We start from the raw sequence: 27,883 nt of genomic DNA, 5'->3' as shown, positions 1-27,883 counted from the left end.
TTTGGAAAAGTTTTAAAATGTTTATTCCTGCCAAGTTCTGGAAAGTCTGATGATTAACAGAGCATTCTCAACTTTCTCCTTGGTTCATTACAAAAGTAAATCCACATCCTATTAATGAATATATTTCTTTTCACAACACTATTATATCTCAAAAAATAAAGAGGCTATAAAATTACAATAAAACTTTACAGCATGAGACAAATAATAGCAAGAGTTATTTTCTGAGTTTATTTGTCCACTCTATTCAAAGAAAAGACACTACATACGTCTTAATCTCAATTATCACAGTGCAAAACAGCACACATATCTTTTCTCTCTCTCTGACATGTATAGTTATCACAATACAAACAACACACATCACAGAATTTCTGATTCTCTGAGAAATACAGTAACAACCTTAAAAATGTTTTAGCTGTGAAAACATCTACAACTCACAAACAACAATCCAAATCACAAATCTAAATTAGTACTGAACTTGATCATATATACCCATTATACAATTATTTTTACCTGCTCTTCACCTTTCACTTGTTTGAGTAACAATGGACTGGAATGTCTCATTTCCTAGAACAGATGTGCCCACTGTACTTTTGCCATTCATTTTACATATTTAATTACTTATAAAAATCTGACGTTAAAAGCCGATTTCATTGTTAATCATCAATATTCCACAATAAAATACATAATTAAAAGTGGCAGTAAATTGTACATACTTATGAACTTAATTCCTATCCCAGGAATCCCTTCTATCTTTATGAGGCTCCTGCAGCACTCAGGGAGCCTGCCATGTCAACCAGCCCAGACCATCAGTCAAATAAAGTGGTGATGTTTTGAGTGCGTCTATGTGTGTCTTCATTGTGGTAGCTGCATTGTGGGAATGCAAGGTCTTGGAATACAGTGAAACAGTGTTTGCAGTGTTTTAGGGATGAATAATGTCAGAAGCATGGACGGGAAAGTGACTTGAGTTTGCCCGAGGAAAGCAGATTATGATGTGTGTGTGTCTGATGGTTTGGATTTTAAGATTGACCTGGGGGGAAGTGTTTGGTGCTTGTTGGGTTATTTCGGTGTGTATGTGTTTTGTTAGTGTTATATTTGTTGAAGGATCTTTGAGCAAAGGTTACTGAAGAGTGAGGCAAATGTAAGCTTTTTAATTCTATTTGGGGTTACTTACTTTGGGTGGAAGAGGTTTAGTAGTTACACATCATTGAATGCTGAGCATGGTGAGTTGGGATAATATTGGGAAGATCTATGCTTCACTGTGAAGGTGTTGACCAACTGTATTATATTAGCAGCCAGTAGATTGTTCTGAGTGCAATGTTTTGCTAGCACACACATCATACACTCTTGATAAAAACTCACCGATTCTACTGTAGTATCTTTCCTCCTACACTATATATTCCTAAGACTTTCCATGAGGCATCTCCATTAACCCTATCATATGCTTTCTCCAGATACATAATTGCCATACATAAATCCTTCCATTACTTTAATATATTTTTCATACACCTTCTTTACAGCAAATATCTTTAAGTATGAATTACCGGATTCAGCCTGTTTGTGGTTAAACTGTGAAAGAAAGGTCACCTTTGGCAATGCTGTATAATTGGAGTACAATCTCATCAAAGAACTTCTTGCTCTAAAGGAGTTTGTCCTTTCTCTCTTACTGATTGTAGTGCAGCCCTAAGGCTGCAGGAGCCCCTGCAGAAGAGGTTCAGATTATATATTTTAAAATTATATATCTACACTATTAAAAAATTTAATAATTGATCTTTTTTGCCATAGTATGGGAAGTATTTATCATTCTCAGATCATGAATAAGCTAGATCTGTAATCTGTGATAAGAAGAAATTGTAATTTGCAGTGTAAGTGACAAAAATCTCTACAACTGTGTATTCTTATCTGCTGGTACTTTATTTCTTGCTAATAACAGTATATGTCTTGAGGATTCTTTAAAATGTCAACCAATACTTTATGCTGGTGATAAACATATCAGAGCCCTTCCATGCCTGTCATCTGCTTTTTCAAACTTATATACATTGAAACCTCATTTATCCCAACCCTGGATAGTAGTTATGTGCCATTAAGTGGATGGCATCAAGACTGTATGGGTGCTTTCCACTGATTCTCCAAAATTCTTACAAGCTAAAATCTGAATCTGATCAGGATTTTCATGTAATGACCAGGTAAATCTGGGCATGAATAGAGTTTTCCCTATTTACCTAGACTCTCCACACAGTACTTTCTTGGTTACAGTAGCCACATGAACATAAATTAACTTCTTTTGACACCTTAGAAGTCAAATGATAGCTCATGACTATATGCTTACAGGCTGATTCACTGATTTCTCTCAGTCAAAGTCTGTGCTGTGTTGCAGCAACATCTTCCATGTCTCTAGTAATTAACAGTAATGTTATTTTAGTTATAAGACCCTATAGACGACATAATACTGCAGCGATGCATATGGAAAAATGTAATCTATTCGCTTATCACAATTCTTGTTCACAAGAGGCAGATCAAGTGCATACAACTGTACAGTGTACACGTTGTGAAATTCAATTTTGCAGCACTGAAGTTTCCAAACCTGATGGCTGGGAAAGGGCAGGAATACCAAATTTCCTGAGGTATACTTATCATACTATGCTACAACCTCAGGAATTCAAAAATGTATGACAAAAAAATGCTATGAAAGCAACAATGACTATAGATTAAGCTCTGAACTTGGCATCATTAAGGATAGAAATATGTTGAAAGTGACTTAAAGTATACTCCCAAGTTAGGGGAGCACATATGTCATGCAATCAGCAACACAAAGAACCCTCTCACAACTGTTGACCATCATCCTATAACATATATGGTTAAGCATCCAATTAAAATTTTACATCAATCATTTACTATATCTACGTCAGCGAGTCACTAAAATTTCACATTTTTTCTCAACCTGAAAATTTAGACATCCAGACCACTCAAGCCCAGAATTCTATAGATAAACAAGGTTCCAGTGGATACACTTTCAAATACACAGTACCATCAAACAATGTCTGTGTGTGTACATATCAGAGTTGTGCTTATGACTACAGCTGTGTAAGTACACAAAAAAGCAGAAAATTATTCATTGCAATTCGCTAATGTAAATATTATTTTTTGGTATACAATTTCAGCCACAAAATAAGCTGAATGGGAACTGCACAGAAACCTTGTAACCTCAGAAGGTTATGTAACATAGTCCATATTAGGACAGACAAATGGGAGCCTCAATGAGCAGTAGTATTCCCCGCAATTGCGATAAGAATCCCTTTTCTGGTCCAGGAAAAATGTATGACAGAGAAACACACAGACATATTAATGAAAAGGCAGCCCCATGATGCCCTTCACAATCCATGAAGTGTGAGCAGTAATCAATCCATGATGAAAATATGTGCAATATATATATCATAAATTACAGTGCTGGATTGCTCATCCCATTTGTAGACAGCTGAATTCTGTTACCAATAAGAACTTACTGAGAACATTTCAGCTCTCCTAGTTGTATTACCAGATGCTGTTACAAACTTATGTACTTACATTCCATTCTAATACTATGCCCAATACTAAACTTACATACATTTTCTCACTTTTACTTATAAAAACTTAGTTTAGGGACTTACAGACTGCTGAGTGAGGACGGGCAGTAGGGATTCTCAAGTCCTTTTGTCACATATGTACATTCAGCTACAAGGTGATCATCTGATTCAACCCTTACCTATGAATAATTGGTCACTTTAAAAGTACTCAGTATTCATCAAACATGCTTCAGTATTTCAGATCAAAGGTATCTTTTTTGTTCATTATACAAAAACTCTATTTGCCTCAATACATTATTGAGTACCTGATATTGATCCAAAAAGACTGATAATCATTACAACATATCTTCTCTGTGGTCCTGTAGCTAAGAGAAACCCAGGACATGTGCCTGGCCTTTCCAGCACGAAGAGAGATAATAGGCATTACTCCACAGTTATTCACCTTTTGTGCCACGAACGTCCCCTATCTCTCTTTGCTGCAAAAGAGAAAATTCAAAATATCATTTGCACCAATCAAAGAAACAATCATTAGGCACATAAAATTCACAAAAAAATATAAGCCCTGTTGCTTCAGAGAACACAAGCATATACATTCAAGCAAACTAAAATTACTGTAAACTGAGAGACATGGATATCTAATACTGTACTTGCTTTCAACATACTTAATCTGAGGATCTCCAAGGTTTGTATACTCTCCTGATATAATACACCAACCTGGTACCAAGTTTCATGTGTTTTACAAATCATTAGCACTTTTACTTCTTAGTACAAAAATGGCCTGAGTACTTACAATGAAATTCTGCCAAAGGGCAGGGCTAGCATGATGTGCTCCCTGCTGAATAATTTAGTCACAAAGAAAGGCATGCAAGATGTGTGCTGTCAAGTAGTATGTGTGAGATGGTGGGGCAATGTTTTTTGACAATGCCAGAAGCCTATGTGTGAATATGGAAGAGAGAAAAGACAGCAGGCTGGGCCATAGGAGTGAAATTTGTCAGCCATTCAAGTGCTGGCACATTGAACAGCTGTCACTAATTCTCCCACTACCCAGCTGGGAAGTATCTGTAATACCTCCAAGACTGGTGGATGCCTGCCATCTACTACCTGGGAGAGAAAGTAGCAAAAAAAAGAGAAAGTATCTACTTACATACAAATACCTTAAATGAAATTTTGCAACACTCAGAACACTCACTGTACATGTCCCTTGTTTCAGAATACTGTCATTCTCTCCTGCCATGTACAGTGCTGAGAATAATAAAAGCATTCCTTCTGTTTATTAACCATTCACTTTTGTCTGCTATGATGTTGCTGCAGCTATCATTTTAACCATTACTCTCATAAGCTATATGCTTGTGTCCCTTCCACCATGGCTTGAACCCATGGTATGCATATGGCTGCTGCTTCCTATGTTTCAGCGAAAAGACTAGCTACACAAAAACTGACCATCACAATACCTCCTCATTTCCTCCAACAGTAAAGCTACAGAATTCTCTTACCTCTTTCATCTGTCTCCTCTCTATAACCTTTATACCTAACATCTATGGAACTATGGTAAATTTCTTCATTCTACATGTCATATCCTATTTTCCTTTCATATGAGAAGGGCATATTTTTGCCTATGTTGGTTAAAATAAAAAATAATACAGTAATCTCTAGTGTATAATTAATTGGCAGTGGAAAGTTATTCAACCATCCATTTATTATTAGATGTAATTAGAGGGAATGAGGACAATGCATTTTCAATTTTTATGATGTTTAGGCCATGAGTGAAATGCCTAGGACTTTGCACAAAATGTTCAATCATTTCATACAGTGGAAACAAACCTAATCATCAGCTAGCAACAAGATACATCAGCAGTAAAATTCTTCATACAAAGTACAGAAGTACTTCTGCATCACTTACCTTGCTGTTCTGAAGACTGTTGCTTGCTGTTCTGAAGACTGTTGCTAATATTCAGTAAAAGACAAATATGATCCATATGTGAGGCACTCTTAGGTATAAATTTAGCAACTTTATCATAAATACCAATACTACAGCTCATTACCTAATCACCTACCTGATCAAGTTCCTCCTTTGTTTTATCTTCCAATCGCCGGATATCATCCATAGTCAATCCATGCCATCGGTCCATCCAACAAAACACTTGTCTGGAATATTACATGTTAACCAAGTTAAAATACAACACTAATCATCTTTTTATGATGAATCATTTCACCACACAAGTCCTGGGTAGTAAATACAATACTTTAGTCAATCACTTTACATTCATTCACTCCAAACATCCATATCATCCTAGAATTCTATCTTTAATTCCATACAATGCTCTTTTCAAAACAACAATTCTCCTTTTACCTTTTCTTTCCTTTCTATCAACTAAATCTGCTCCTCAAAAACCACCACTGCAACTGTTTGCACTGTATTTCCAGCTATACCAATGCTCATCCATGCTTCACAAGTGCAAACTAATGAACCCTGCACCATTCCTTCTAACAAACTTTGACAAACTAAAAGGCTCATATTTTTTCTCAATCAATACTCACTTTGAAGGACAAGCAACTTGTCTGCCTTTCAACTTTAAACATTTCTCTTCCTTTTACCATGTTTGTAAAATGAACTTTCCATATATCTCAGCTACCACACCTTCAAACATGCCCATTTTTACCCTCCACACATTCTTCAAAGCTCTCTGAACTTTCACTTCCTCAACCACTGTATAACCCACTTCCATGGTTCCATTTACTGACATGTTCACTCCCAGGTATCTAAAACATTTCACTTCCCAAAATTTCCTCATCAAACTCACACCCCAACTAACCTGTTCCCTCAATGCTGAACCTAATGACCATGCTTTAATTCACATTTACTCTCAACTTTCTCCTGTAACACACTCTTCCAAACTCATTCACAAACTTTCAAAGTTTTTCACTTGAATCAGCCACCAGTGATGTTTCATCAGCAAACAGCAACATACTCACTTCCCCTCACCCCCTACAGACTGCATACTTAATCCTCTCTCCAAAACTCCAGCATTTACCTTCCTCAATACCCAAATTAAACAGCCATAATGACATCACACACCCCTGCTGTAGACCAACCTTCACCTGGAAACACTCACTTTCCTCTCTTCCTTCTCACACACACACACCTCAAACCTTTGTTAAGAACTTCTAGGGAATTTCCTCCCAAACCATATTTCCATAAGACCTTCCACATGACATCTCTATCAACCTTACCATATGCTCTCTCCTAATACATAAATGCCACTTAAATCCCTGTTTTTTTTTAATATTTCTTGAAGACATTCTTTAAAGCAGACTTCTGATCCACTCGTGATTGTTGATACCCTTATTACCACATTTATTACATTATGCAAACCTATCAGTGCAAACACTCCTCTTACATAGTCCTATAATCCTTGACAGTACTTTGGCTTTAACCTTGATCTCCCTTTCTTACATATCCAACGACATTCAAAGAATGATCTGTTTACTAGTTCATTATAATGTATCATCTTTTATCTATTCCTTTCCCATTTCAGCATTATTGTCATTCTTCACCTGTATTCACTTCTCAGAAAAACAGCATCTAATCTTGCATATTACCTGGCACCCATTTCTCAGTAAGAACTAAATAATTTCTTCTAATACATTTCCTTATAATCATGACTATCAACATTACCTATGAAAGTTAGTGAAAAGTCTGCGTTCAACATCATGGATGATATTTTCTATGCGTGACTGTAGTCCAAACCACCTGAATTCGCAGGTCACCAGTTTGTAGCAAGTCATCACCGGATCACACTATGGAATGAAAAGAAAATATTTTATATCATTTTAATCAATTCCACAGTCAAATATGGTAATAATGCCAAAATGCACACTCCTCTACCCTTTCCCATCTGCAGGGTAAGTGATAGTGACTGTCCTTGCGGAGCATTCTACACCAATACATCCATCCCTTCCTACTCCAGCGCAGAACGTACCATTTAAATTGTGGTGGGAATTCTCAGAATAAAGATCTTCATTTGTGAATGTTGATCATGTGACAAAGATGAACATTTGTGAATGTCAAAGGGCTAAATATCAAAAATGTTTATTGGTTATGATTACTGTAACTGCTGCAAGAATTGCACTGGCTTAATAAAACAAATTTACTTTCTCCAGCACATGGATACAGCAGCAATGAGCATGAAAGTACCCCATATTCAACTCATTCTTATGAATACATGAATACAAACATGTACAACACTCTTATCACTTAAAAAAATAACCAATCTTGAAAAACTAGTACATTAATTGCTTCAATTCTGTAAGAGTTAAGGCATACAGTATATAACAAACATACCACTGATATTTCGAGTTTCCATAAACAGTAGTGCTTATGTTTCTGTATAAGAAAAAACAAAGAACTGAAGGATTTGTGAATAATTTTATACAAATATTATGAAAATACCTCACCTTCTTCCACCACTGTGGTCCTTGTAGAGGACCTCGACCTGTTTTTGCAGATTTAAACTTTGTTGGGTCCTCATCAGGTTTATAATCACAAGACTTTACGGGGTCATTGGCAATATCAACTGTTACTACCTCCCTTAATTTCAGCTTATCTCCAGAAAGTCTATGGGCCTGTAAAACAAAATGTTACACAAAATTATATATCAGTCTAAAATCAAATATCAATGAAATTATTTCATTAGACTTTCTGAACACAAGAGTGCATGACTTATGACAAAGGTAATTAATGTTCAAAGAAAAATATATCAAATGTACAGTACAACAGAGCAGCTACCAACTTTAACAAGCACTAATTTTCAGATACAAAGCAAAAAAAAAAAAAAAAAAAAAAAAAAATAGATGCATGCTTAAATTATAGCACAAACAAGAGGCAAGTTGTTAGTATGTGGTTATATAAAGATTTTTACTGGTTTAAGGGAACAGCTAAAGCATTTCATACAACATCAAGTTCATGTCCTAACACTGCCAATTAAGTTGCTCTATACTCAAGCTCAAAGACTTACAATCACAAGGTAATCATGTTAAAAAACTTATTCTACTGTCCGGAGATACCCATATAAATATTAGAGGCCCATTGCCTGCCACGGTTTTGCTAACCATGATTTTGAGAACATGCTTGGAATAATGTATATAAATTTAACAACCATGCATCAAGTTTTGAGTGTCCTTAGTTTTCCACGGCACAACCAAAATTTTATCCATACACTGGTTGAGTGTCATGTGGCCGTTGGCTGCTTGTGGCCTGGCCCAGAAGACCATCATCTCTAAGGAGATCCATGAGTAGTGCCATAACCAGGTGGTTTCCAGCACTGAAGTAGCCCTATGTGTAACAGCATTTTTTGGGGGTATGAAAGTATGGCATCAATGGTGATATACTGCCATCATATTATACAGTGTTTTACATAATTTCTTTGTAATGTCAGATAATAAGCATGTTTTTAAATTAAACAAGATTATTTTCAACCTTGATGTGTTCATTCTAGGGCTTAAGGTATGGAACTCAAAGGACACTTCCCCAATCCCCAGTTTCCCACAGGTCCTGTTACTTGCCAACCATGGATTTACCAACTTGGGATCTTCCAGGGATGTAACCCTAGTGATTGTCAAGGGACTTCTGTATACCCACAGACTGCAAAATTCAGATACAGAAAATAGTTTCTGCTACAGCGACATTCAGGAATATCCCTCTTTATTTGAAACCACTATCAAATCTGCATTTGTTGTCATCTAGGTTCTACACTATGAAATATGGATTTCTAAGGCCTCAGCTTCATGACCAGATATATATAGAATTTTAAATCTTTTTTTTTTTTTGCTATCTAACAACTTGTATCGTATTTTGAATGATTCACCACATTGGAAAGTGAAGGATTAGCTATAGCTATGTAAATCACGTAAAAATATGGAAAAATTATATATCACTAAAAAGCTCCAACTTTGCAGGAACACATACGGAATCTTTATAAAAAGAATTTTTTTTCTCTTAGATATTGTGCTTTCTTTGTGTTTTCTAATGATTTTACTCTCTTATTTTACTTAACTTTTCTTTTATTGTATTATCATTTTCACCATCTGTTACGGTTTTCAAGGAATATTTCTAACAGACATAAAAACACCCCACATCTCCCAACACTTCCCCTTCTGCCCTGTTCATCAATGTTTCTATATGTTTCCTTGTTTTTTGCACATTATCATCCTCCTTCCAAAACATATCCTCCCAAAAATTTACTGATACTCACTCAAGTTCTTAACTGCCCTCTTTTTCAATCCCTGCAACTTCCATTCGACCTCTTATCGCTTTCTCTTATACATTCCTCAATCATTTGCACTCCTTACCTGTAAGTACTGCTCAAATGCTTCTCTTTTCTCTTTCATTTGCACCTTTAATTCTTCATCCCACCACTCAGTACCCTCTTTCATCTGACCACCTACTACCTTTCACATGCCACACACCTCTCTCACATGCCAGCAGTGCTTCCCTAAATATCTCCCAATCTTCACCCACTCTCCTTGCTTTATTTACTCACCTTTTGCCATTCTACACTATCTCTCCTAGCATTTCTTCACACAAGTCTTTTTCAAGTTCACTTACTGTCACCACTCTCTTCTCACCGATACTGTGTCCTCTTTTCCGAAAACCTCCACAAATCTTCGCCCTTGCCTCCACAAATTAGTCATCAGACTTCCCATCAGCTGCCCCTCTCGGTGTATGTACATCTAAAAGCCTCTCTTTTATATGCCTATCAATTAGTATGTAATCCAATAATGCCCACTGACCATCTCTCCTACTCATATACCCTGTGGGGTGGGGTAGTGCCAGGAATGGATGAAGGCAAGCAAGTATGAACATGTTCATGTGTATATATGAATAAGTCTGTGTATGTATATTATCCCTGGGGATAGGGGAGAAAGAATACTTCCCACGTATTCCCTGCGTGTCGTAGAAGGCGACTAAATGGGAAGGGAGCGGGGGGCTGGAAATCTTCCCCTCTTTTATTTTTTTTTTCCCCAAAGGAAGGAACAGAGAAGGGGGCCGGGTGAGGATGTTTCCTTAGAGGCCCAGTCCTCTGTTCTTAACGCTACCTCAATGAGGCGGGAAATGGCGAATAGTATGAAAGAAAAGAAAAGATGTATATGAATATGTATGTCTGTTGTAGTTGTAGATGAGAGCGCTTGGGAAGTGAGTCAGTTATTGTTCGCTGATGATACAGTGCTGGAGGCTGATTGGGGTAAGAAACTGCAAGACCTAGTGACTGAGTTTGGTAAAGTGTGTGAAAGAAGAAAGCTGAGAGTAAATGTAAATAAGAGTACGGTTATTAGGTTCAGTAAGGTTGAAGGACAAGTAAATTGGGATGTGAGTTTGAATGGAGAAAAACTGGAGGAAGTGAAGTGTTTTAGATATCCAGGAGTGGATTTGGCAGCGAATGGAACCATGGAAGCTGAAGTGAGTCACAGGGTGGGGGAGGGGACAAGGGTTCTGGGAGTGTTGAAGAATGTGTGGAAGGCAAGAAAATTATCTTGGAGGGCAAAAACGGGTATGTTTGAAGGAACAGTGGTTCCAACAATGTTATATGGTTGTGAGGCATGGGCTATATACAGAGTTGTGTGGAGGAGGGTGGATGTGTTGGAAATGAGATGTTTGAGGACAATATGTGGAGTAAGGTGGTTTGATCGAGTAAGTAATGAAAGGGTGAGAGAGATGTGTGCTAATAAAAAGAGTGGTTGAGAGAGCAAGTCACATGGAGTGAGGAAAGATTGACAAAGAGGATATACGTGTCAGAGGTGGAGGGAACAAGGAGAAGTGGGAGACCAAATTGGAGGTGGAAGGATGGAGTGAAAAAGATTTTGAACAATCAGGGCCCAAACATACAGGAGGGTGAAAGGCGCACAAGGAATAGAGTGAATTGGAGCAATGTGGTACACCAGGGTCAACATGCTGTCAATGGATTGAACCAGGGCATGTGAAGCGTCTGGGGTAAACCATGGAAAGTTTTGTGGGGCCTGGATGTTAAAAAGGGAGCTGTGGTTTCGGTGCATTACACATGACAGCTAAAGACTGAGTGTGAATGAATGTGGCCTTTTGTCCTTTCCTAGCGCTACCTCACGGGGGGACAGGGGATGCTATTTCATGAGTGGCGGGGTGGCGACGGGAATGAATAAAGGCAGCAAGTATGAATCATGTGCATATGTATATATGTATATGTCTGTGTATGTATATATATGTATACATTAAAATGTATATGTATGTATATGTGCGTGTAAGGACGTGTATGTATATACATATGTATATGAGTGGGTTGGGCCATTCTTTAGTCTGTTTCCTTGCACTACCTCGCTAAAGTGGGAGACAGCGACAAAGTACCATAAATAAATATAAAGATAAATGTTGATATGTATATGAATATATGCATGTATGGGCATTTATGTCACCAAATTCTGAAATTGTGTCCTTACACCAAACGCTCAACTTTTCATCCATTTCTAGTATTTTCTGTTCCATTTTAAAAACAACTTTTCTACATTCCAAACACACACTTCACCCTACTTAATGTCATAAGCAACCACCAGTTCTTTAAAATCAATATCACAAATCTGCAATAACACTTCAGACAGAACAATCAATAACACTGCTCATTTCAGTGATTTATTTATGATATTTACAGATATCATTCAACAGAAAATAGTGAAAATTATCAAATATTTTTATGTGTTTATCAAAAGAATTTCAATAAAAGGAATGAGCTGATATAAAGAAAAGAGATGATTATATGAGAAAAATTTTTAAATCAAGTACTGAAGATCTTTAATTCGTGCATGCTATCTTTCTCTGTACAATTAGGTTACTTTTTGGGACAGATTAATGAAAAAGCATAATACAAACACACCACATGGATAAACAATTGAAAAAGAAGAAACATAAAAATGTAAAGAACCAGCTCAACACTCACATTCTCCACAGTCCCCAGGTCATCAGCATGAAAGGACTCAATGCAAATGACAAACTTTTTCTTCATGAAGCCAGGATTCTGCCATGCAGTTCAAGGAAAATTTAAAGCTAAAGTGATGAAAACATAGGGTGTTAAAGATAACGTAAATCAGTATCAAACTGGTCCAACAAAAGCAGCTTTCCATCTGTTAAAATCAATTAAAAATGTATCATATTTTTGAGGAGATTATGTGCAAAAGGCAATCTAAATTTACATTCAGTGTATGCCTTGATGGCAATTACCTAAGCAGCCAAGATACAATGCAATGGACTCAGAAAACACCCGAAAATTTAAACAAATAATATAAACATATGTTTCATGAAAATGGGCATACCATAATTCTTTAACTATTTTTCCTACAGCATAAATGTACAATACTAGGGTTTTCAATTGGGGGGAAAAATATATATATGTATAAATCTTTATAAACTGAATCCATTGCACTACAATAACCAGTATGCTAAATATTTGATCTACCACTTCCAGATGTAACACAAATGCTTGCCTATCAATACTTCAACTTTAGGTTTGACATACAGTTCTACTCCATTAGATATACATGCAATGCAACTGTGATTAATAAAGCATGCCCTACAAGAAAAGTACAGGAAAATTTTGTTAGTTAACTAAATATGCTCTCAAATGCTCTGGGATTCACCTTAGCCTCATTTAAAGATGAGATATACACAGACAAAAAGGATACAAACAATAACTACAAATTTTGAGCATACAAAAATCATATAAAAAAAAATTTCTTTATCCACGAATGGGAAATGACAGGTATTGTTCAAGCAGGAAGATTATGAGAGGGTTTCACCTGAGAAAGGAAATGTGTGAAATTGTTAATGCAATACTAACCTACACATTAAAACTATCAAGATGTTAAAAATACAGCCAGCCTATCAGACTATGAAATCCATAAAAAAAAAAGCATGCATAAGGCATTCTTTTCTTGGGAGGACACCTATATTTAGTGCTGTTATGTCACTAATGACATTGCTGTAATGCATAAAAGCAGCACAGAGGAGCAACCACATGCTCTAATTCAGCACTGTATCACTCACATTTTCTGATTCTCCATCATCATGGGCATGGAGTGACTCTATTGTGATGTAAAAACCCTCCTTCATGTAGCCTGGATTCTGAAATATAACTTGCGAGTCATGAATGACACAAATTAACAAAAAAAGAAAGAAGTGATAATGATAAATTCAAACATTAATCTACAACCAGACAACTTATCAAAACCATTCATTCTAACGAGAACTATGCAATCAAACCCAAAAACAACTCATTGTTTTTGACTTAAAATGGAACAAGAACAAAAAAGGAAAAATTGGAGGAGTAAAAGAAATGATAATGGTGATAAAGCAGAAAGCTGAGAGAATGGACAAGAAGGAAGGAGAGAAACAGAAGAGGAGAAGGAGAATGAAGAGGACAAGGAAGGAAGAGCAGGAATAGCACAGAGACAGAAGGTAAGATGACAACACAGGCAAGATGAGAGGAAGAGGCTGAGGAAAAGGAGAACAGTGGAAGAGTCGGAAAAAGAAGGGTGGGAGCAAGTGAAGTGTGGAGAAGTGGAGGAGCAAGATGAGACGGGTACCAGGAAAACAAAGGAGAAAAATGAAGAAGAAAATAAATCAAAAAGGGGAAGGAGAATGGAAGAGAAGTAAAAAGAAATAAGATGCTCAGGAGAAGGCAGTGCCAGATGTAGGAAGAGGGATCACTCGAAAGAGGGACGGTAAATGAAGTATTTTTCCCAAAAGGGAGGCAAGTCAACCAAAGGGAACAGGGTGTCCTTGCCCTATCTGCTATACTGTTGGGTTGGGCTTGGAGACCTTACATCCACAAATATTCCTGAAAAAAAGATGTGTAAGGCCTGGAACAAAATGAACTTGCCTACAACAATTTGTGAAAAGACATGCAAGTCACACATAGCTGAACAGGATGTGATAGGAATAAATTATTAACATATTTGAACAAAAGTGGCAAACACCTTTAGAAAGGAAAACTTGCACAAGTTAGTATAAGAAAAGATCAAATATAATGGAACCCTTAAGTGGAGTGGAGTGGAGTGAATAGTGTGAGATCAAGCATGCATGATAATGTGAGAGGTGTGGCATTTTCAACTCTCTAAGTTCTCAATAAAGTTTTCTGTCCACGTCCACTCTCAAATGACTTTTTTTAAAGTTGTAGAAAAACAACGTCATCCTTCCTGAATGAGAAATAAACAGTATAAAAGTAAATCTAGTCTACTTAAGTCTGTGGATGAGTTGTTGTGGCATCAGTAATTACACATAACAATGGATAGTGTTGCCACCAAGCTTGTTATATTAAGATTTTTGCTATCTCATATGCTGAGGGACTAATCACCATTTTGTCATACTTCTGGTATAGTCACTATAATATATAAATACAAAATAAGACTAGTTATCTCTGGGGACAGGGGAGAAAGAATACTTCCCAGGAATTCCCTGCATGTCGTAGAAGGCGACTAAAAAGGGAGGGAGCGGAGGGCTGGAAATCCCCCCCCTCCCATTTTTTTAATTTTCCAAAAGAAGGAACAGAGAAGGGGGCCAAGTGAGGATATTCCCTCTGAGGCTCAGTCCTCCGTTCTTAACGCTACATCGCTAATGTGGGAAATGGCGAATATGTATGAGAAAAAAAGACTAGTATCCATACTATATATGTATAGGCAAAAGTAGGGAAATTTTGACTATGGCAGCAACATCTACACTAACTGAATAACACCTCCCTATTTCAAGCCAGGAAGGCAAGTGAACATGATAAGTTCTCTGAAGGCATTCAGCACACTTATGTCCCCATTCTCCCACTAAGAAGATAGCCTTGGGTTAGGCCATGGTGTGGAGTGGGGAGGCACCCTGAAACAATGGGGAACATAGCCTTGGGCTAGGCCTTGGTGTAGAGTGGGGTGGCACCCTGAAACAAAGGCCTACTGGAATAACCAGTTAGTCCTGACATTGTATTTTCTTAGAATATTCTATCTATATCTATCTAATATTACCCCAAGACCAATTTCTATGAAAGAGTCCTGATGTTACCTAGGACCATTTTCAAGACTCCTGCAGCCCAAGGTTATACTACTTCTAGTAGCAGGGAAATGTAGACTCCTTTAAAGTGACAAGTCTTTGAAGACTGTACTCCTAATGATACAACCTTGCTGAAGGTGACTTTTCACTCACAATGTAACTCGAGCAGGTGGACTCCTGTATATTCTTACACGTATATATATGGATGGAGAGGTTACTCAGGCACAATATGTACATGAGTGGAGTGGTTGACGGGTTACTGACGGATGATTGGCTTGTCATGGTAGCTGAGATGGCACAGGGAACTGTATTCCTCAATCAAGGCCATCTCATATTTACTCTATCTTAAGACACTCATTTGCTGTGTGTGCTGATTGTCCATTAAATATAATGCCAAGAATGGTAGTGTTTATTGAAAGGTAGTGACTAATTGGATATGATACTGTTTGGATAAATGTTAGACTTGTTATTGGTATTAAAAGATTCAAAGTGATTTAGCTGAAGATTCTGCCTTGTGGTTTTGTGTAACCCAGCATTCTATAATTTGCATATATGGTTAAAATTTGTTCATTGCCCAGGATTTCAAGTGTTACAAAGCCATGCCTGAATCATCGACATGAGGGAGATGGATTGAGTGTGGATGTGGTGAAGGATATAGAAAATCAAGTTGAAGCAGGTGGGGAAAGCAACAGATCCTTGGTAGACTCTATATGGGGACAACCTGGTGGTGGATGGGATGTTGTTCTTACTTGGACTAGAAATTGGCCAACCATTTCTAACTAATGTCAAGTAATGTTGCTGTGTCTAGACCAAGGTTAATGATGGTATAAACTGCAGTGGTGACAGGTAACTGCTAAATATATCTTTAAAAAATTATCATTTAAGAGTGTATGACGGACCTTGATATCAATGTTGCTGCTACAAGTGAATGATGAAGTGATTATAATGGAGTTAACAAGGATATGCTCTGTAGTGAATGCCTTTCTGGAATTCATGTGCCAAATAAAAATAAATAAATAAACATGGATATAAACAAAACTATTGCTCCACGATTACAAAAAGATGTTACATTGTTAAAATGGCTGTGTAAACCACATCACTGTATATTACTGATATGGTCTGCTACAGCAACATGCCTATCATATTCAAAACAGTTCAGACAAATTTCTTACGAAAAAGAATGTGGTTTTACAAGGTTAGATGGAATTAAGGAAGGAAGTACATATAAGGAGATAAAATGTTATGAAATGGTAATGGACAAGGCAAATGAGGAAATATCATTGTGCTATAGGCCTATAAATAAACTAATGTAATCTGTACAAGGAGGATTATTCAGAAAATGTGTTGTTAAGTTCTATAAGTACTTCATACAATATGTAAAGAATAACTGATGATCGTCCTGTGGATGTGTTTAATAATTATCAACGTAAAATAGTGAATGGAGAGGAAGGTCTCATAAAACAGTCCTGCTTTACAGAGTAAAAAGATCCAAGGAACAGAACTTAACAAGGAGTATGATGATAAATATAAAGGGTTTCTAAAACTTTATCCACTGAATCCACCACATGGAAAAAAATGTGGTCAAGTTAAATAAATAATACAAAATCCCCTCGAAATACTGAACATACCGAGATGATGGTTCTACAGTATGGGTAGGCATTCCAAGCTTCCTCATGAATCTCCAAAGATCCTTCTGGTGCTAGAAGTCGGATGAAGGATGGCACTTTGCTGAAGATATAAATGATGCATTGGATTAACTATGCTATTCAATAAAGAAATAGCATAAGTGTATTGCTAATACTGTCCAATATGGTATCTGCAAATAGTTACTTTCATTCCAGTCTTTCTATCAACCAATATCTTTAGTTGGTCATTTAAACTAAACAAATCCCTCTTTCATCAAAACATCTCCCAATGATGATCATTATCTACACTTTCCAAATATACCAGAAAGACTACAAATTAAGACAGGATTAAGCAAAATATTTCAAGGTAGCATACATAAATAAAATAATCATCTTTCCTTTGACACAAAAACAGTCAAGTCTTAGGTAATGTGTGACTGAAATAATAATGTAAGTGGGAACTTGGAATTTCTACATCACCAAATGGTTAATTTCTGCATTCTTCTTACAATTCACTTTCATCTACCTATTACCAATGACTTCAATATAAAGACATAAAAGAGCCTGAAAGTTTGGGGAAAGTTGACATTTGGTCTAATGAGGAGACCTCAGACTCTGCCTCATTGATAAATTTGTCTGATACTTGAGCTTGGAGTGTTAATACACATCTATATCTTGTTCAGCCTGCCCTATGACTTCCATATGCAGTTAGTTCTACTGTAAGTGAGTTTTTGACATATACAAAGTTTTACAAATAAAAAATGTACAGTACTATATCATACACAATTTTTCTAAGCTCCAAGATACCTCTGAATGGTAATCACATTCATAAAGATATAATAATTTCTGAAATAACAAGTTATAATAGTGCTTTCTGTCTGATACTTTATCAGTATCAGTAAACTTTGGGAAGAGTAAAAAGATGTTTTGGAAGGGGGAAATAATGTGTGAAAGACAAGAGAACAATTGGGAACATCAATGAAAGGAGCAAAAAGGGAAGTGATAACAGGCAGTGATGAGGAGAGTATTTTGAGGGATTGTTAAATGTGTCTGATGATACAGTGGCAGATGTGGGTTCTTTTGGTCAGGGTGTTATGTGAACTGAGAGAGTGATAGAAAGTGGATTAGTGAAGGAAGAAGAGGTGGTGAAAGCCTTGCAGAAGATGAAATGCAGCAAAGTGGAGGGAGTGGATGGTAATTCAGTTGAATGTATTAGAAAAGGGGATGACTGTATTGTTGAATGATTGGGAAGGACATTCAATGTATGTATGGATATGGTGAAGTGCCTGACGATTGTCAGAATGCATGTATAATGCCACTGTAAAAAGGCAAAAAGGATAAACGTGAGTGTTCAAACTACAGAGATATATAAGTTTGTTGTGTATATCTGTTAAATTGTATGAGAAGGTGTTGACTGAGAGGAAGAAGGTATGTACAGAGCATCAGATTCGGTGGGAGCAGTGTGGTTTCTGAAGTGGAAGAGGATGTGGGGATCAGGTGTTTGCCTTAAAGAATATGTGCGTAAATATTTTGAAAAACATATGGATTTGTATGCGGTATTTATGGATCTGGAGAAAGTATATGATAGGGTTGATAGACATGCTTTAAGGAAGGTCTTAAGAATATACAGTGTGGGAAGAAAGCTGTTGGAAGCAGTGAGAAATTTTTATTAAGGGTGTAAGGCTTGTTAACAAGTAGAAAAGGAAGAGACTGAATGGTTCTGAGTGAAGGTTGGTCTGCAAGAGGGATGTGTAATGTCACCATGGCTGTATAATTTGTATATGGGTGGGGTGGTCAGGTAGGTAAATGCAAGTCTTAGAGAGAGAGGAAAGTATGAAGTCTGTGGGATATGAGAGGGCCTTGGAAGAGGGTCAGTTTTTGTGGCTAATTATATAGAGCTGGTGGCAGATTTGAGTGAATATCCACAGAAATTGGCGACTGAGTTTGGAAAAGTGTGTGAAAGGGGAATGTCGAGAGTAGATGTGAATATTATTAGGTTCAGCAGGGTTGAGGGACAAGTTAGGTAGGGAGTAAGTTGGAATGGAGAAAAATTGGAGAAAGTAAAGTGTTTTAGGTATCTGGGAAAGGACATGGCAACCAATGGAACTATGGGAGTGGAAGTGAGTCATAGGGTAGGGGAGGGGATGAAAGTTCTGGGAGCAACAATGTGTGGAAAGTGAGAATATTATCTGAGAGGGCAAAAATGAGTATGTTAGAAGGAATAGTTGTCCCAACAATATCATACAGTTGCGAGGCATGGGCTATAGATAGGGTTATGCAGAGGAGAGTGGATTTGTTGGAAATGAAATGTCTGACGACAATATGTGATGTGAGGTGGTTTGATCAAGTAACGAAATGGTAAGAGAGTTAAGTGGTAATAAAAAGTGTATGGTTGAGACAGCCAAAGAGGGAGTGCTGAAAAGGTTTGGTCATGTGAAGAGAATGAGTGAGGAATAGTTGAAAAAGAGGATAAATGTGTCAAAAGTGGAGGGAACAAGGAGAACAAGGAGACCAAATTGTAGATGGAAAGATGTAGAGAAAAAAATTTGGAGCGATTGGGGCCTGAGCATACAGGAGGGTGAAAGGCATGCATAGGAAAGAGTGAATTGGAATAATGTGGTATACTGAGGTTGACATGCTGTCAGTGGACTGAACCAGGGCATATGAAACATCAAGGGTAAACCAGGGAAAGGTCTTTCGGGCCTGGATGTGGATAGGGAGCTGTAGTTATGGTGTATTACACATGACAACTCAAGAATGGATGTGTGGATGTGGCCTTTCTTTATCTAGTCCTGGAACTACCTTGCTGATGCAGGAAAGGACAATCAAGTATGAAAGCAAAAGAGCTTGGCCCATATGTATATCAGAAATCAAATAAAATATAATACTTTTTGAACCAGATTTTGAAAATAAATGGGCAAGGAAAGGGGTTATCAGCACATAAATTAGTATAGGAACTTACTGTGCCAGCTGCAAAAGCAAATACTTCTGCAGTGCTAAGACCATAAGCAACAAAATCTTTTAAAATGAATTCATTAGCAAACATCACTGTAAAGCAGCAGTGAAGATACGTCGATGTTAAATACCAGCATGTGAACAAGTACTCAAAAGTTGTTATCATTCTTTGCAAATAGATGCAAGTACATAACAGTGATGATTTGCCTGCATTCATATAGTATGAATCCAATGGTAAAATCAGTAGAGATTTCCTATTCAGCCAGTCATTGTCACCACATACAAGGAGACAGACTAATTATAATAACCTGAATAATTTCCTTATTACAAACAATATATTCTGTGGTTAAAAATGTGTAGGAATCAGGACTGTTGGGGCTCCTGCACTGTCAGGAAAGTACAATGATCTCACAGCAAATATTCAAGCAATCATGCATAGTGCCACATGGGCCCAATGCTGCATACTGCACATAGAGAATCACTGAAGAGATGGGCAGCACACATGAACAACTGCTCTCACATTCTCAAGAGCATTACCTGTTTCACAGAAAAGTACTTTCCCCACTCATTTATGTTCAATAATAAAATATAGATATTTCTCTGGGACAAAACATTTCAAGGAAGCAATTTTCATAATTTTTCATGACTACCTATGGTGGCATATTTGTCTATTTTCACATATATGAATGGCCCCAAAGCCAACATTAAGAATTAGCCTTGGAGTTGAATCATCATCAAAATAGCAAGTTTGAAAAAAGCCCAAAACTCTTATTTTCTTACAGTGTCAGATGATCTTTATGGAGATATAAATGTTATATAACACTTGCAGAGTTTGAAGAGTAATCTTAGAAATTATTTTCCTTCCCTTGGTGTCAATATCAAGTGGATTAGGGATGAGAAGAGTGGGAGGTGGGCTGTTTAGAAAGGGTAGTGAGTGGTGGGATGAAGAAGTAAGAGTATTAGTGAAAGAGAAGAGAGAGGCATTTGGACGATTTTTGCAGGGAAAAAATGCAATTGAGTGGGAGAAGTATAAAAGAAAGAGACAGGAGGTCAAGAGAAAGGTGCAAGAGGTGAAAAAAAGGGCAAATGAGAGTTGGGGTGAGAGACTATCAGTAAATTTTAGGGAGAATAAAAAGATGTTCTGGAAGGAGGTAAATAGGGTGCGTAAGACAAGGGAGCAAATGGGAACTTCAGTGAAGGGCGTAAATGGGGAGGTGATAACAAGTAGTGGTGATGTGAGAAGGAGATGGAATGAGTATTTTGAAGGTTTGTTGAATGTGTCTGATGACAGAGTGGCAGATATAGGGTGTTTTGGTCGTGGTGGTGTGCAAAGTGAGAGGGTTAGGGAAAATGATTTGGTAAACAGAGAAGAGGTAGTAAAAGCTTTGCGGAAGATGAAAGCCGGCAAGGCAGCAGGTTTGGATGGTATTGCAGTGGAATTTATTAAAAAAGGGGGTGACTGTATTGTTGACTGGTTGGTAAGGTTATTTAATGTATGTATGACTCATGGTGAGGTGCCTGAGGATTGGCGGAATGCGTGCATAGTGCCATTGTACAAAGGCAAAGGGGATAAGAGTGAGTGCTCAAATTACAGAGGTATAAGTTTGTTGAGTATTCCTGGTAAACTATAGGGGAGGGTATTGATTGAGAGGGTGAAGGCATGTACAGAGCATCAGATTGGGGAAGAGCAGTGCGGTTTCAGAAGTGGTAGAGGATGTGTGGATCAGGTGTTTGCTTTGAAGAATGTATGTGAGAAATACTTAGAAAGCATGGATATGTATATCAGAATATCAAATAATAATTGATAATATTTTTGAAAGTTTATTGAAAATAAATGGGAGGAGGCGGTTATCAGACATAAAATTAGTTATGGATAACTTACTGTGCAGTGAAAAGCAAATACTTCTCAGTGTAATGACCATGTGAGCCAACAAATTTTTTAAGATGTAATAATAGCAAAATCCGGGAAAGCAGCAGTTGAAGTTACGTCGATGTAATAGCTGTGAACAGTACTAAAAGTTGTTTATTCTTTGAAAGTGGATGCATAGTGAAATAAACTGATGATTTGCTGAATGTCTATAGAAGAATTCCAATGGTAAATGATATAAGAGCAACCTATTAGCAGTATTGAGTCAATACAATGGAGAGAGATTTATAATAAACTGAATGAATGTTATTAATAACTATATCTGTGGATAACATAAGGTAAGTGGAATCAGGGAGTGTTGGGGCCTGACATGTCGGAAGTAGACAATATCTCAGCAAAAATTCAATGAATATGCATATGTGGCCACAATGCTGTATGTGCGAGACATGAGATCATGATAGAGTGGAGCACGAGATGAACTGTGCTGACATCAAGATACTTTCCAGAAAATGTTTTCATGATTTTGATTCATAAGTAAAATAAGATATTTTGTGGGAAAAAAAGATTTCATTTACTTTGTTTGAAAATGATATATTACATTTAACTGTAAGTGATAAATATAGCCTTGTTGAACTTTCATTATCTACATATCAAACATCTGGTTGCATATGAGAAACTGAGTACCCTGAACTAGCATACCAATCATTACATTATATATATCATGTTTTCTTTCTCTGCATACAAAGAAGGATCAAAAAAGAAAAATCTTCCTCAATCATTTTGACAACAACCACAATAATTAAAACATATGTTTAAGAATCTCTTAATCAAAACAAGAAAAAAATGGAAAATACAGAGGGATGTTTCAACATATACTTAGAGGAAAGAATTAATACTGGAGAAAAAAATATAAAAGTAAAAAGAGAAAAATAAGGAAACAAAAAAAAGGAGAAACAGAAGTAACTGACACAAAGTTTAGATTTCCATTACAATCAAATCACTAAATAGTCTGTGCTGTAAAGAACATTAACAACTGAACCACAATGTTACCTTTTAAGATGGTAGATTTTATACGTGTACTGCCCCGAGCTGTATTTATCCCCCAGCAGTGGATAATTGTCAAAGGGCTCATTTTTAAGGACTTCAATACCTTCTCCACCACCTGTTTCATTTTTACTAGCTTCTGCTACACTGTACAGCTGTGCCACTTGGTACTGCAAAGATGAAGTTTACTTTAATCATAAAAGGATTATTTTTCATATCTATAATCTGTGACAATGATTTGAAAAGAAATCTATTACTGAACTATAGAGTTTTGTTTAATTAGTGTAAAACTTTTGAGGCAAGAACTCCTACAAAACTTAACAAATACTATAAGTGAAATGCAAACAAAGCGAGTCTATGGAACCATGAAATACTGAAATCATAGCAAAACAAAAATAAAGCATTAACCAATAAGCTGCACTGCTTCTTAGCCCATTTACTGCAGTCCCCAAGTTTAATCTACCTCGCATTCCAATCCAAGACCCAAATCTGTACCTCTTAATATTTCAACCCTTTAAGGATGGTGTCTTTCAACCATGGTTATCTCTGGATAACTGAGCCTGAGTCAATAAAAGAAGCATGGGAACCTACAAAGATGGGTAAGAAAGTACATTCTTTAACTGTTTGAGGCTTTTCCATACCAAATGCCTGCACATGATATGTGAATCATCCCAAAAGTTAAACTTGGCACCTATAAGAATGCAGCAATTAAAATTATACTGAAATAATTAACAACACATACCTCTTCAACTGTGAGTGGTAGGATGACACGACTGAAATGAAAAAATGAGACAAAATAATTATCAAATTATGATTAACTATCAAAGAATTTCAAGGAAATGCACATTTCAAGAATCCATCTCAAACTGAGGAGGAATGAATGGAATAAAATTACCTAATTGAGAACATTAATCACAAAGCAGACATTGACTATAACAAGAAATTACTGGAGTAATGTGAATTCCACACACTAAAAATTAGTAACTGGAATAAAATAACATCAAAGTCCTACATGATCAACAAATTTTGTGATCATAAAAAAAGGTTGAGTATGTATATATTTATGAACATACACGTGTGTCATTTTGATATATCTTTGAACAGGATGATTGATAAAATGAGTTCTCATAAAATCTTACCAAAATTCGAGTACATTCCAGGAAAACCAACAGAGACACCTGAGATAATTTGATATTTTTCCCCAGGGTATCGATTACTTCATTTTGAAATACTTTTTATGCGGTTTTCTGCAAACAGACTTGGTCACTACACCACCCTTAGCATTCCTCTTCCAGTATGTTTTCTTAGTCTATATCCATGCTAAATCACTCAAGTTCTTTCAGATTTGTGTTGATATTATTGCCTAGTTTATCGTGCATCCCATCTCTTGGCTTTACCTTACAAAGCTCTAGCTTCATTTTCAGTCCTCTCATTTGAAGGCAGCCAGCAGCAAAATAGCTAAATACTATACTTATATACTGACCCACCTACTTTAAGAAACTATTTGACAACAAAAGAAAAAGATGTATTAGGTATGCCAGTGAATAAATAATCTATCTAAATTCATACTTCAAATTAGATTAAAAGGTGTTCAATAAACTAAATAAAAGATAATTTGAAATAATATTACTGTGTTACATAAAAAATATGGATAAAAGATGTGGTTTTTGACATCTATGAAATCCTAAAAATCCAATTTCAGCTGGGAGCTTTTAACCCCCTATATACAGGGGCATTCTGGCCCCCGCTGCTTAACTGTGTGCTTATTTTTGTTTCAGGCATCATTATAAAAAGTTTCACGAATCAAATTTAATGACCCCATTAAGTACTTCTCTAAGTTTCTACACTGTTATAACTACAGTACACAATATCTAACAATATTTCTTACATGTCAGAAAAGCCTGTTTCTTTAAATATCACAATGATATCACTATGATTAACAAGAGAATCTGTGGTCATGAGACATGCATTGGGTTGGTTCATTTCAAATTCTTTAAAAATTTTGCAAAGAATGTCACTGAAGAAACGTTTACTTCATCCTTTTTAAAAAAAACTAAACTTGAAGAATTATTACATGCTGTAAAACTTCACTTTAGGGGACATGATTATGGTACGACACATGCTACAGTAGATAAGATAGGCTAGGTAATTGTATGTTTGGGAGGGTTTATGTTGGGTTAGGTTTGATTCTTAGCTTTCTCTTTACCATAATTAAGCTCCTCTGCACGAGGTCTTGCTCAATCTGCTGGGGACTTTTCCTTGTGTGAATCATTGTGCAGTTATTCCCATACTGAACAACCAGATTCCTGAATCAAAGATTTTCTAATAATGAATTCATTGTTCTTAACCTACACTAATTGTTCTACACAAGTTCTGATAAAAAAAAATCAGATCCTTATAGTCTACATCAATGACAGCCTGACTTAGCACTCTTTGGACACAACTATAGCACCAATGATGTTATACAGCAGTAAGGGCCAAAAAACTATCCTTGGTCTCCATGTAAACCTGGTCTATGGTGCTGCACAGACCTATTGCATTCACCTTCACCTTACCGGTATACAATGAACCACGAATGGCTACCTGAATCATTAACACTTCATAATATACTCCTAAGAAATGTTATTTTGGATACAACAGGCCAAGGCCTGTGATAACTGCAATTCGTCTTCCTGCAGACGAAACGAGACCCTGTGGACCAAAATGGGTGTTTGGACCACCATACATACACAGACCCAAGTGTCACTTAGGCCCCATGTCCTATGTGATCCAATGAAACTCATTAAAATACATAAATATCTGTCACAAGTGAAGTAAGTCTGCAGACACAACATCTTCCTCTCTATATAGCTATAGAATCTTCAATAATTTTCTTTTGTTTATTTTTAATGCTGTCTCATTCCCTTAAACGCTGTCATTAAAAACAAAAAAAAGAAAAATTTCAGTCCTCTGATATCAACAATAAAATCAATAAACCTGACACTCGTAACATTACAGATGTCACAGTTATAAAGTCCATCAACTTGCCATACATCAAAAATAAAAAGGTGTCCGGAAGATTCCGTAAACTTACAATTCTTTGACGATCATTTTGGTTCAAGTGCACAAATACATCGGCTGCTACAGACCCCTAGCGAGATGACACGTCAAATGAGCAGCGTGAAGCGCCGAGCACTGGCCGCTGACACCACACCCGTCACCTTCTACCACCACCACTACCCCTCCCCCCCCACACTACCTGCTGACACCACCACACGTCACTTGCTACCACCACTACTACCCCTCCCTCACGACCTGCTGACACCACCACCCGTCACTTGCTACCATCACTACCCCTCCCCACACGACCTGCTGACACCACCACCCGTCACTTGCTACCACCACTACTCCCCCACAACCTGCTGACACCACGACTACCCCCCACCACCTGCTCATACTACTACCATCGGCACGTGATAACACCACCAGCCCCACCTGATGACACCACCAACCCTATCCACTGACACCACCATCGCATGATGACACCACCACCCCAACTTGCTGACATCACCATCGCCATGAAACCACCACCTCCACATGCTGACACCACCATCGCAACCAGATAACACTATCCCCACCGCCTGATAACACGACCACACCTACTTACTGACACCACGACCCACCACATGGTAACATCTGATAACACCATGACCGGCACCTGAATACACCAAGACCGCCATCTGATTACACCATGACTGTCGGCAGGTAATACCACAGCCACCACCTGATAACACCACAACCACAACCCGATAAAACCACGACCGTCATCTGATAACACTGCGACCACAACCCGATAAAACCACGGCCGTCATCTGATAACACCACGACCACAACCCGATAAAACCACGACCGTCATCTGGTAACACCGCGACCACAACCCGATAAAACCACGACCGTTATCTGATAACACCGCGACCACAACCCGATAAAACCACGACCGTCATCTGATAACACCGCGACCACAACCCGATAAAACCACGACCGTCATCTGGTAACACCGCGACCACAACCCGATAAAACCACGACCGTTATCTGATAACACCGCGACCACAACCCGATAAAACCACGACCGTCATCTGATAACACCACGACCACAACCCGATAAAACCACGACCGTCATCTGGTAACACCGCGACCACAACCCGATAAACCACGACCGTCATCTGGTAACACCACGACCACAACCCAAGACAACCCCCGGCCTTCACCTTAACACCACGACCACCATCTGATAACATTATAACCACCATCTGGTAACATCATGACCGCCATTTAATGAAATTACCGTCAAATGCTGACACCACAAGTGTTACCTGCTGACACCAAAGTCCGACAACTGTAGGACAACATGCCCGACACTTGCTGATCACTGTCCAGCCGACACTGTATGATATTCTAACTCGAACGTTTAACAATCAATTCTCTTTTCAAAAAGCTTATTGTGTTAAAACATTAACAGTTGGCCGAAAATCAAGGAAAATTGAATAAATGACACAATATCAGAGGAGCATGTCTTAAAAATAAAGCAATATAACCCCATCGTGACCCCCTACATATTTCACTCCAAAGGTTGAGCATTTTGATATCATTTACATAAAGGAAATATCATATCACGTATCATATTGCATGTTTGATAGCATAAGTTTGAATTCTTGAATTCTGCGGGGGAAACAAACAAAAAAGTTGTGAAAGCTGAAATTCAACTGAAAATGAAGTTTGAACGTAAGTTTATACACTTACCGTT

At 37.4% G+C, this 27,883-nt stretch overlaps 1 protein-coding gene across 3 annotated transcripts; it reads right to left on the bottom strand.

Annotated features, from left to right (window-relative positions):
- LOC139759120 (phosphatidylinositol transfer protein alpha isoform-like) lies at window positions 1-26,309 on the bottom strand. 3 transcript variants are annotated; one of them, XM_071681088.1, is made up of 10 exons: window positions 26,174-26,309; window positions 23,843-23,873; window positions 23,107-23,270; window positions 17,238-17,337; window positions 13,624-13,701; window positions 12,521-12,598; window positions 8,016-8,183; window positions 7,237-7,358; window positions 5,615-5,705; window positions 1-4,036 (listed from the first exon to the last, which is right to left on the bottom strand). In XM_071681088.1, exons 1-10 carry the CDS (start codon window positions 26,188-26,190, stop codon window positions 3,995-3,997), a joined length of 891 nt encoding a protein of 296 aa, XP_071537189.1. In that variant the 5' UTR covers window positions 26,191-26,309; the 3' UTR covers window positions 1-3,994. The 3 variants fall into 3 exon arrangements, with proteins under 3 accessions (XP_071537189.1, XP_071537191.1, XP_071537190.1); XM_071681090.1 differs by lacking the exon at window positions 13,624-13,701; XM_071681089.1 differs by lacking the exon at window positions 12,521-12,598 and having other exon boundaries at window positions 26,174-26,304.
- Between the last annotated feature and the right edge of the window lie 1,574 nt (window positions 26,310-27,883).

Source organism: Panulirus ornatus, chromosome 32 (genome assembly GCF_036320965.1).
Source record: "Panulirus ornatus isolate Po-2019 chromosome 32, ASM3632096v1, whole genome shotgun sequence".
Classification (NCBI taxonomy): domain Eukaryota; kingdom Metazoa; phylum Arthropoda; class Malacostraca; order Decapoda; family Palinuridae; genus Panulirus; species Panulirus ornatus.
The sequence above is the reverse complement of the archived record's forward strand: the minus strand, read 5'-3'. Positions and strand labels throughout refer to the sequence as shown.